The sequence below is a fragment of the Larus michahellis genome, chromosome 6, assembly GCF_964199755.1.
Source record: "Larus michahellis chromosome 6, bLarMic1.1, whole genome shotgun sequence".
NCBI lineage: Eukaryota > Metazoa > Chordata > Aves > Charadriiformes > Laridae > Larus > Larus michahellis.
Window position 1 is genome coordinate 52486721 of NC_133901.1, and position 12343 is coordinate 52499063.

The 12343-nt window shown below is 41.5% G+C and overlaps 1 protein-coding gene across 7 annotated transcripts in view; it reads right to left on the reverse strand.

Annotated features, from left to right (window-relative positions):
• Positions 1-1832: 1832 nt before the first annotated feature.
• Positions 1833-12343, reverse strand: part of WASHC2C (WASH complex subunit 2C) — a 36982-nt gene continuing 26471 nt past the window's right edge. For 4 of the 7 annotated variants that reach the window (XM_074590042.1, XM_074590040.1, XM_074590041.1 and 1 more), the window contains 6 exons: positions 11822-11941; positions 10170-10232; positions 9270-9482; positions 6282-6893; positions 5503-5677; positions 1833-2317 (listed from right to left, as the gene is read on the reverse strand). In XM_074590042.1, the coding sequence (XP_074446143.1) occupies positions 2181-2317; positions 5503-5677; positions 6282-6893; positions 9270-9482; positions 10170-10232; positions 11822-11941 (1320 nt within the window). In that variant the 3' untranslated portion in view covers positions 1833-2180. The remainder of the gene's footprint in view (positions 2318-5502; positions 5678-6281; positions 6894-9269; positions 9483-10169; positions 10233-11821; positions 11942-12343) is intronic. The other 3 variants (XM_074590044.1, XM_074590045.1, XM_074590043.1) reach the window with 1 other exon arrangement.

The following is a 12343-nucleotide window of genomic DNA, read 5'->3' on the forward strand; positions in this document are numbered from 1 at the left end:
GGCACCACTGAAGAGAGCCTGGCCCCATCCTCCTGACACCCACCCTTTAAGTATTTATAAGCATTGATAAGGTCCCCCCCCAGCCGTCTTTTTTCCAGACTGAAGAAACCCAAATCCCTCAGTCTTTCTTCATAAGAGAGGTGTTCCCGTCCCCTAATCTAGACCAGGATTTGCACTCTGTCACAGGGAGTTAATTGAGGAACCACACATTTTAATAGGGGCAAGAGACTCTCCCCTGTGCCAGTTTAGAAATTCTGGAGGGGGGGGAAAGGTTTTGATCTATATCATAGTGCAAGTTTCTATCAAGAGGTTTTCTCTAATGTGAAAGCTCAGTAAAGTTCACTTCAAGGCATGAGTGTTTTTTTTTTTTTTCCCTACTCCAGCAGCTTTTGGCCACCAGCGTTCTTGGCTTGTGAACAGCACTCTTTGCAATGCTAATAGAAGTTATTAATGTGAAGGGCCAAGAAGAAAGGAAGATGAAGAAAAGAAATAGAAGAATTCACCATCTTTTCCCTCTCTCCCACAGTATGTCTTTGAAGCCCTTCTAAGCACAGAAGAAAGGAGTAAAGAGGCAGTCCAAACCACGTATGAGGCATATGCAGCAGATGCAATGCCTATAAATAAAGTGCAAGCACTCTCGCTGTAGACACCCATTTGCAAATAGCTCCCACACTCTTCTCCAAGCTGCTACTCATAACTTACCCCCCAACTTAAAATGAATCATTGCCAGGCCCACCTATGGTGCAAATCAATAGGCAATGTTTCTCCTTTACCCCTTCCAACCTTTCCTTCTGCTTTAGACTCATTAGTGCTAGATGCTTTGGCTATAGTATTTACTGTGCCTGATAAAGTAAATCCAACTTGAGAAACAAGAGGCTGAAGCAGATGTCTCAGAACAAGCGCTTCAGTGAACATGGGAATTGCTCTCAAAGAAGTCCTCTCAGCGCATGCTTTAAATTCACAGAGATCACAACAGTCTTAAGATCTGAAGATAAAGTACATCACTATCATAAAAAAAACCCAGCACATCTAGTTTTAAAGTCAGAATTGCAGCAGTCACTGGTAAAATAAGAGAAACATTTGATCCTTCTGCATTTATACATTTGCTGTGCTTGTATGCATGCAGGAGAGCAGGTGTCTAACAATGGGCATGAGGCATGGTTAATGGCATCAGTTTCAGCAGAGCAATCTAGAAAATACAGGAAGCAAGAAGGTTAAGCCAAATGCATCAGACAGTTAAAAGAGATTCCACAAAATAGCAACCTCCTATAAACAGCCTACGATGTGTTACGGATGAGAGAGGAAAGGAGATAGAAAGCGTTTGTGCATAACAGAGTCTCTGCACTAAGGTGTGCGCATTGTCTTGTTAACCTGGAAGTGACCAACCATGTTCAGTACTGATGGACTTTTTGGAAAGCGTTATTTGCAAAACTTTGGCAAATCCAGGCAGGTGAAGAATCTCATTTAGCGTCTTACAACTTGAACAGAAGACAAAGTTATGTTTCTGTTGTTTTCATGGGGCACTAGGTGCTCATCTGTAACACACTTTCTGTCAGAGAGCTTTTAACCATTGTGTTTTTATAGACCACATTAGCTGCCAATACAAAATACCTTAACTCTATCTGGTGTCAAGTCCTGCACTTAGATTTGTTAACTGCTTTACATAAAAGGAGAAGCTGTACCTGATAACAGAACCCAGCCTTACCCTAACATAAGCTCAGTAGATTGGCAGCTGACCCAGACAAGGCATGGTAGTGGTTTTGGTTTTTTTCAAGTCATGATGCAGATGTCCTTAGCAAGTGATAAAGAGCAAAGTAAGACATACAAACAGATCTGGTTTAACAGACTCCATTTACTAGTTATCAATTATTTTCTCTATAGATCTGTTCAATAAAACAAACTATACTTCGTATAAGAGATTACTTCATTGCAGGTATTGCACAGGCTATATTCATTTGGGCACCATGGAAACAATATAGCAGGAGGTTACTGTCTTTTTGTAAAAATATATCATTTAGCACAATTAGACCCAGCAAGAGAATACTAACCATTTAAAATGGGTAATCTCATTTAAATATCCACAGCCATCTCATTTCAGCTTTACTGGATTAGAGAATCCAGAGTATTAGTACTGGACAGGGCATAAGGAAGGCTTCATCTCTGCAACACGCTCGCCTTGGCTACTGGCCTCCAAAGGCATTCAGCGGGTCATCAAATGTGCTCAGTGTCTTGCTTTCAGATTTTGCTTCTGAGGTTGCTTGGGAAGATCTGCTTTTGGGAGTGGGTATCTTGACTTGGCTGCTAGAGAAGATATCATCTAAAAGAAAAAAAAAAAGAAAAAAGAAAGAGAAAAGATTTTAATGTGAAGTGCCTGCCAAACAGAATAACATTGTACATAAGTCTCCAGCACACAGCAGTGACTGCCAAGGACATTCTGTGATAAACAAATGCTTTCCTGCTGCTTGCGATTCTAGATGCATTTTTAAGGACATACGTGGGAGCTGTTCACTGTAAGTCAAATTAAGAGTATTTTTTCTTCTCCGTAGAGCAGTATAATACTTGTATTTTATAACATGTTCAAGCTCTCATAAGTAATTGAGAAGTACTAATAAATTACGCCTCCACAATAAATTCCATCATGCAAGTGCCAGATAACATCCTCTTATCTAGAACATTAGCATCTGAGGAACCTGAGAGATCATTGCCAATGAAAATCAGAAGAGGAAAAGATGGTACTTGCTAGCAACTACTGTTGCGACATCCACTAGCCATACGAGAGTCTTTAATCTACAGCACAATAAGAACATGGCATAAATCACTTGAGAACAGAGCACAGCTAAAATGCAAGGAGGCAGACAGCCACAACTGCCATCCTGATCAATATTGAAGATGTCCATCTACAGTTCTGAATCAAGATCTCCTACCACCTTCCTCAATACAACCATTTCTGTTATGAATAACTAGGACCCACAAAGTGGAAAAATACCATGTTGCTATTAAGACAGAGTTCTTTCCTGAAGGGTAACAACATGTAGAAACACAACCGGATACCCTGTGCCAGCAGCAGAGCTCACAGACCTGCAGTTTGTGCTGTGGCTAGTGCTGTTCATGTTTAGGACTGTGCTCGTGGAAAGAGATGGAGCTGCTACCATACACATGCTGAAGTGATGCCCTGAGGTTTTCTGGGCACATACAACAGAGATCTCTCCTTATACACTAAGGTTTTAAATTTAGGATACTCAGATTATGCAGTTGGACTATGAGGGGATAAAAAAAATAAATTTCAAGACTGAGGGATCACTAGTGATTCACAACACCAGTGTAAGTGGCACATAACTGGTTTTCAATCCCTATTAAGAAAACACAGGTCTTATACAAACCCATTTACTGGTCCAGAGTATAAAAACTAGTATCTCAGCCTGCAGCCTGTATCCTGACCTTGGGCACAGGCCAAGCATGGAGTAGCCTGTCACAATGTGCTTGCCTTTCTCTTCTTGCTACACGTGTCTGCTACTGTGCTGATCACAGGGATTACACGGGAATAATCCAGGACAGCATTTCAGCACAAGAGCAGTTTAGAAAGGCAGTAAAACAGAGTAATCCCCTACTGGCATCACTCCAAAGCAAGAAGCTATCACATGGATTAGGTTCATGGCAGAGGGTAAGTACAGTGAGTGCCATCAGGAGCAGAGGTATCACTCACATTTTATGACAAGGCTTAAGGAATAAGAAAGTTTTGGCTGCGGAAAACAATATTTGTCAATGCACAAGAAAGGTCAGTCACCATTTTGCAGGCTCTCCCAGACAGGTAGAGGTGATAATCAAGGTGTTTGCGTCACCAGCCATACGGTGACTGAGGAGGCTAGGAGGATAAAGACCTGAGAAAGAGTTTTTTCTAATACTGCCACCACAGGCCTAACACAAATGTAGTAAATAGTGGCTAGAAGCTGTGGTAGGACAACGAAGGAAAGCAGCTTGCCGCCTCCACCCCCCCCCAAACAGTACCCACTTACTGTTTTATTTGTGGCAGAAAAGATTCCCTAAGGCAACAATATACAGCCCTGATAAAATGCTACCATGATGACTTAAGCCACCCCTTAACCTGAGGCATAGGCAAGTGCCAGTTCCACCACTCTGCTGCCAGCAGGGCATCCTCGCCTTCAGGCATCTTCCCTACGCTCCTGTTGGTGCTCTGTAGCTCCATGGCTTTGGGCACGAAGTAGCTGCATACCTATGGCTGCATCACAAGACAGTCAACACTAGAGGAAGATGAAGTCTATCAGATACAGGGTGCTGCAGATGCTATAGGTATAGCATAAGATATAAGATCAGATGTGATATCAAACAACAAACTGTAGCAGCACAGTAGATATCAAAAGTGGAAGTGCAAACAACAGGTTCTGTTGTGGCTAATTTTCCAAGGTACTTTCAAGTGGGACTCTATGACTGTTTTTTTCAACATGAGGTCTGGATTTTCATGCCGAAGTATTTAGAAGGGAAATTCTTTCATTTCCTATAGGCTACCTGAAAAAATGTAAGTGATTAAAATAAGATATTTTAATCATCCAATACATATTTCAAATACCTTGCCTGCAAACATTGAAGTCATTTTTTTTTTATATCAATTGAGAAGGTTTTGAAATCTCAAGACGTTCATTCTCTGGCAAGTTTTCCAACATATTTAGACTTCAGCCAGGTCATTCCATGAGGCTGGAATGCTTAACAGCACTCCAAGCAAAACCAAGTGGTAAGTCAGATTCAATTTGAATATGTTAGAAGAATGTTAGACTGACAAGAATCAAAGCTAGAGAAGGGAATTTTTTTTGTCTTAGAAGAAAAGAAATACATGCAAACCTAAAGAGGAGCTATAAATATGAAGAGTCTGAGAACAAATCGACACAGTCAAAGATTAAATGACTTTCAATACCTCCACTGATGGAGAACAAAAAGGGAGCATGCTTTGCATCATTTCAAATTACTATATGCTGCTTTTTCAATAATGATACAGGGCAAACTTTTGCTCTCAGATGTAGTATTTGTAAATTGTTCTGGGTATACATGGCTGTAAACAAAATCTTATGGGCTCCAAGGTAGTCAACACAACAGTGAAGGTGGGGTGGGAAGAGATGCTAACTTCTTCATATCAGTGATTCACCTGAAAGTATGATAAAAAAAAAGCTGTGCAAATTGAAACAGAGAATGTATCTCTTAGAGCCAAAACAACATGAGATTAGTCTCTTACTCCAGACAAGAGAAATTTTCAAATTCCCACAGGTGAGAAAATCCCCTCTCAGAAGAATTTTATGCGCTCTTCCATACCATTTAAACGCTGTGCTAATCCTACAAATCTAGAAAGTTCTCATCCAACATTAAAATCCAAAGACGAACAGAGATTTCAGAGCAGTTGAAAATTTAAAAGAAAGCAAAGGGTTCTAAAACATCTCCGATGAGCGCAACTCAGGACAACATTATGAGATTAGCAGCAAGACATTAGACACTTACCCATATCATCATCAAATATGGATTTTTGTTCCAACTTTTTCTTGGTCTTCTTTTCTTTTGGTTTTACGGTGAGATCCGCAAAAATATCAATGTTATCGTCAAACAGGTTAGTCTCTGGCATTTTCTCTTTTCCTTTGTTCATTGGTTTAATTGCCTCGGTAGCGAATATATCATCCTTGGAGCAAAGCATAGAGAGATCATCAATACGCAGCACACTTCAAGAGAACAGTTAAATTATCCGTACACAGCAGCTGAGATGTTTAGAAGACTGACAGCCTTGGCCTTCTCAAAGCCAAGAAGTTTGAGTCCCTTCTCCCCATGGAGGACTTGGCAGAAGTGCCTTAGTGTGGGATTGTGCACAGGTCAAGTACAGCACACAGAGGCTTGTATCAGCTGCCCAACCTGCCAACTTTTTTTTCTTTTTTACAAGAGTTATTTGAGCTGTTGTGCATTGAACAGAAAGCTAATAGGTAAGAACCAAATACTTTATTACTCTAAAAAAGGTCATAATCACAGGTATGTTGTCACAGCCCATTCAGTAACATGCCTGCTCTGTGTTAAGGCTCCACCTTTTAATCCACTCTTGCTACTACGGGAGTGAACATCCAAAGAAAGTGTTTCTACTGCCCAGCAGCAGAGCATGATTGACAGCTTACTTCACTACCTGTCCTGCACACCCCATCCTACCCAGCAGCCTCCATCAAGCCCGTGTCTAGGTACAGGGGTCTGCATAAAGCCCAGGGGATACAAAAGGCCAAGGTGGCAGGCTCAACCATTACCTCAAAGATATCTTGGGCAGTAGGGTCAACAGTTTGACGGATAGCAGATTTCAACTCCTTTTTTCCAGTTTTCTGACAGGTGAAGAGAGAGTCTTCCTCTTCCTCCAAAAAAGGTATAGGGCTGCTTTTTGTTGAAGATTTTTGCTGTGCAGGCTGGAAGAGATCATTGCTGTCCTGATCACCCAGAACAGACAGATCAGTCTTTTTCTCCCTGCCCTTGATGGGTTTGTTAGCCACGCTGTCTGGCATTCCCTCCTTTAACTCTGATTGTACAGCTGGTCTGGACGTTGAGCTACTTGCAAAAAGGTCTTCCGATTCAAAGAGATCATCCCCTTGGTCTGTGGATTCTGGAAGAAGGAGTTTGTTTGTCCCAGCAGACAAAACACTGCCATGAGCTGGTAGCGACAAGCCAGAGAGAAAGCCGTTTTCCTTGGACTCTGCTTCAGTAGCAAGAGGCTCCTTTATGTTCACTATTGCTGGCGTCGGTTTTGGTAGAGAGAATTGTGATTCTTTAGCACTGTCCACCTCCTCACTCTCTTCAGACTCTTGGGCAGCTAGACGGCGGGCCATTCTGCTAGGAGGTCTTCGTTTTCCTGTAACCTTGATCCTGGTCTGCAAGAAAGGAGTAAAAGCAGAGCAGGGTTACATAGAAGGAAGAAAACAACCCATGTTTCACAGAGAACAGGTTAGGATTCCTGTTATGTTTCCCTGTAGCACTTTGTCTGCCTTCACAACACTACAATTAATATGCATTACCCATTTCATACTAGCACCCTGAAACTGAATTAACTACAAGTTCTGCTCCCAGCTCTGATTTATGTAACTTAAACAGCTACATGTACATTTAAACAAATGCTTTGTTGGGAATCTTGAACAAGGAACACTGAGTCGACACTGATTTAAGTTATAGGGGGAAGCAGCAGGAACTATTCATTCAGCTCAGCATCATCCATTCTCCCCATTTTTCAGAAAGGGGAAAGATGGACAAGTGGGACATTCAAGCTTGGTGTAGTTTGCAGCAAGGTTCAGAAAAATAACCCAGGACTTTTAATTTGCTGCCGTCTGGTCATTCCCCAGCAGGTGGAATTGGGGCACAAAAGCAACAGCACTCACAAGTATAGAGTCACAACACAGGTCAGCCAGGCACTCTAGCCCCTGGGCTTTAGGTAATACCTTAGTCAGCCTGACAGTTTGCTAATCCAGGGGCTTCTGCAGTGCAGTTATTCTGTCCAAGTCATGACTAATTATGTTTTCCATTTAATTTCGTTTTATGCATAGGCTGCTGCAGTTCATTCCTCTGCTTGCTTTTAAAGAAGCCCCCCTGCAAGTTTCCATTATAGCCTTTACCATACCCTACATGGACAGGAGTATTCACAGAGGTAGGAAACAGATCATTACAACTGCCTTTTCCCTTTTTTTTTTTTTGTAAATTGCTGTGTTCAAGTAGAAGGACAATGTGGATGGGTATGCTGTAACGCAGCTTAAAGGAGCCATGTGCTTTCATTGTAGAATCACAGGAATCATAGTAGAGGCACATCAGCCTTCAGAGTGTGGGGCTTTATTGATCAGAGCATGGATGAAAAAGGGGAAAATTATGATGGAAGGGAGATGCACTTGAAAAAAACCCAGAATGCTGGGTAGGTTGCTTTGTTCCAGCCTTTGGAAAAAAGTTCATTTGGCTGCATATATCTACATCTTTAACTCAAACTTGAAAGGTTCAAACAGCAATGAAAAACCAAAATTAAAACCCGTAACCTGAGCCACAAAAAACATTCACTGTGTAGTTACTGAGATGCTTCTCGGATTACTTCTGTAAACTAACATGCATCATCACTGTGCTAAAATGAACATTCAAATTTGACCATATGTAGCCACAGGAGCTCTATTCTTTTGCAAGCCTATCTACTTAGAAGTACCATGATAAAGGATGTTGTCTGTTGTGCAGGACATACTGCTGTTCGGAACAACTATGCCTAGATGCTAACGCATAAGTCTGATGTACAAGCTTCAAGACCATTTGACACAATGGGGTCATGTCAGCCACTGCAGTCACAGCTGCTGCATCTTCCCAAGTCACCTCTGCTGCTCATCTAGTAATGAACAGCTTCAACAGCATTAAAGAAAGAACGAACCAAAGTTTAGATCCTAAGTTATCTTATTCAAATTGCTGCTCTCAGAAAACCCAAGAGATTTATGAAATCATAAGCACTTAGACAAAATCTTAACTACATGGTTCAAGCTGGGGAGCTGGGGTTTTTTGTTGGCTTTTGGTTTGTTTGTTGTGGTTTTTTTTTTTGTTTTTTTTTTGTTTTTTTTTAAAGAACCACTAAATCTTTAGTTAGAATACGCCTTTTGCAGGCCATAAAGTAACAGGTATGAATAAAAAAAAAAACAAGTGAGTCAGGAGGCAGAGATCTGCCATGTCAAAAGCTGTAACACTTTTTGGTTTAGTTTTGTGTGGGTTTTTTTTCTTTAAAAATGAAGTTTTTGTCTGAATAAGAATCGGGAGTGACAGTTCAGGAAAACATGACATTTTCATCCACAGAAGAGGTAAAGGTCAGCCTACAGGAGTGATGTGTTCTTGATATCTTGCCACAGCAGCTGTCCATAAAGTATCTTATAGTTAGCCTAGAGAGATGCCTTTTTGATGGTTTTCAGGTTGGCGTCTCCTGGGATAGAACAAGATGTTATGCTAAAAAACCTTTAAACTACAGGGAAAACCACTGTATTTGGGGAATGTACACATATACCTTAAAAAGGCACAGAATTAGGCATATACATAAGTCCCTTACAGAGCTAAGAATGTTGTAGGCTTCACTTTCTCTTCAGTGGTCCACGGAAGTGAGAGGAGATTAGATTTCCACATCTCCATTTAGATTCAGGTAGACCACACTGGTAGCAGAACTTGAATACTAAAACAGAAATTCCTGCAAAAGGACAGACTGTGTTTTTAATCCCCCTTTCTGTCCTCCTAAATACCAAGGTTACCTTATTGGCGCTGTGCAAGGTATCCGCTTGCATAGGCTGATCAAAGCTTACACCTATTTCTTCATTGTTTCCTGCAGCAGAGAAGACTTCGCTGTTCTGTACATCCTTGGGCTCATGCAATGGAGTGTCAAGAACCGGTAAGGGCGACTTTACATTGGAGACCTTAGGCACTGCACCAGGTAGTAAGGCTGCAGGGTTAATAGCTAAGTTAGCCTAGAAAACAGAGCAAACAAAAACATACACACAAAGAGCTCATGTTAATACTACTCAAGAGCAAGCACGTCTCCAGAGAAGCAGCAAGAACTAGTGCATGTAGGCATTCAAGTTCTACTCCTACAAGTCCCTGGCCTTTCTCACACCTACGTGCTTCTGTGCCTCCCACGTCCCCTGTCTCACTAAGTCTGTGGAGTGCTCAACACTATTATTCTGTATAAGAGCTTCAGGAACAGCATGGCCACATTATGTCGGACCAAGCACCTATGTAGCTCAGTATCCTCTCTGAGAACAACAATGGTTCTGATGTTAGGAGTGATACTGTGATATAGACAGTTATTAGTCATTACATGTCAGAAGAGGGACAGAACCAAAACCCCAAACCCCTAAGTGTCTCTGAACAAGCTTAAAAGAGTGCTGAGAAGAATAGCAGTTCAAAGCGGAGCCCACCCTCTGGCCCCAAAGGGAGTAAATAGTGTTGCTCAGAGTCAGGTTTGAAATGTGAGGGGGGAATAATATTAAACATGCAAAACAGGAAAAGTAATAGAAAATACACCATCTGAAAAAATAAATTTGCAAGAGTAAGGTAAGGAAGTAAAAAGATTTTGTTTCAGGGAGAGCCATCAGTGAGGCAAGGAAGATTATTATTTTCTTTTTTAAAGTCAAAATGCCAGTAAAGTTAATTACTTGTAGCTTTCCAATCCGAGATGAGGGCTCTTTGGTTTTAATGGGAACAGGACCTGTAGATTTCTGCACGAAATTACACTGGATTAAACAAGTGGACAAGTTGTTTTCAACCAGACCATAGTTTGCATTTTAATACATCTACAGAAAGCAACTCACTGCTTACCAATTTCTTCTGAAGATACCTTGTTAACAACACATTCTACCACCAGAGCTACAGTCTCTCAATTTTCAACTTCAGTTCCCCACATGCCATAGCCCCATCTTCATTAGCACATTTCATTCCACCCTCCTTCTACCCAATATTATACTTCGCCATAGTAACCCAGCAACTTCCATCTTCTCCACATCACACGTAACACTAGCCAAATTAAACCATCACAGCTACCCTCCCTCCTTGCTTATTCCCTCCCCTAAAACTCTCTGAAGTCATGTTGATGGATCGTGATATAATTAACTTTCTGAGACTGGCTATAATAGGGCCACAGACTTCAATGAAGTCCACACAGAAGCCAAGCGGGCTACAAAATTGTACCTCTCAGCCTGCACGGAAAAAGCTTCAGAGAAGTGAGTGCTCCCCTACAGAAAGCAGGCCATTGGTGCCAGAAATAAGACTAGATTAAAAGAGCAAGAGTAGCTGTTTGGTCTGAAGACTTGGGTCAATTCTAGGACTCAGGGATGAACCAAATCAGCTAAGCTGCTCTTCCCAGGTTTGGCTCTCCGCAGGTTTGTAGTCTACCATGGTTCTGTAAGCTAGGCTGTACTACTGTTGGTGTGACTGAGCAGTCAGAGCTCCTTCAGCCAGGCTGAAGCAACTGAGGGTTTGCAAGGGTTAGGACACTGGTTTGATAGCATGACAGAGGAATCCCAGCATCTGAGGAGGTCGTTCTCCACTTAAATGCATATGGTGTTCAGCTGAACCTCAGACAGGCTGAGATCATTTCTATAGCAGGCTGTTAGTAGCTACAAAAACCAGAAGATGAGTGTGGTTTTACACTTCAAGGAATACTTCACCATAAGGGAAGACAGGCTAATTACTAGCCCTACAGACTTACTGTGTGTTTCTCAGCCCAGGAGAGAAAAAACACCACTCACCCCCCACAATGAAAATCTAATCTCCTACAGATGGAAATCTACCAAGCAACCCTGGTGAGGCACAAACCAGAATTCAGATCTAGACTGCCCCCCCTCCCCTTCGTTCTGCAAGATTAAGGACAGTAGTAGGAGTCTTGTTTGCTCACCATAAAGTCTCCAAAATAAGATTCTCAGGAGCCATGGATTTGTGCTGCATGTCCTGATCTCCTTTCTGAGAAAGCCTACCTATGCTTTAAAGATCCCATTCACTCCAACAGACACTGGCACTTCAAAGAAGAATGAACAACATTTTTCAGTCAAACTGGACTTGATGTGTAGTTCTTCACTGCCTTGTACTTTGCCCTTATAAGCGCGTGGGCAATGAATAAAACACTATCAATAGCATTTGAACTTCTCGCTATTAACAGTGCTTCTGCTGATAAGCAGAGACAAGTTTGGCCATGCATTGGCCAGTGAATCCAGGCATAAGTTTTCATCTTTTCAAGAGACTTATTTAAAAAAAAATGATACATCTCCTTTTTCTTTGCATGCTGTTCAAGGCACAATATTTAAGTACTTGCCTCCATAGTTACTGCCTTCAGAGCTTCATCTTGTTTGGCGCTTAAAGCATTTTCTAGAAGGTTACCACTCTCCAAGGAAGGACCAGTACTGGCCTGAAATGTTTTCTTCTCAGCTATTTTCTGAAAGCATTAAGAGCACAAGTCAACATGAATTGGGTAAAAGGCATGGTCTGCAGATCAAAAAAGAAAAAAAAAAAAAAAGGAAAGCAAAGAGCCAAGCTTTTAAAAATCTGGCTTCTATTTGAAAAGTAAACTAGCCACATCTTTTGACTTCGCAATGCATAATAGGCATTGCCTTTTGGCTTTGCAATGACAAAGGCCTTCCAGTCCTCCATTCCTTTAGCCTATCTCAGCCTTTGCTGTCTGTGCTAACAATAAATAATGAGAGTTTCAAAAAACTTCCAAATGCATACATATTTCCTCATGCACAGGACAGCAGGGAAAATAAAAGCATAAAGCTAGCTAAGGAACACTGCTATTTTTATGTTTTCAAGCAAACAGGCTCCATATATAGCTGTCAAG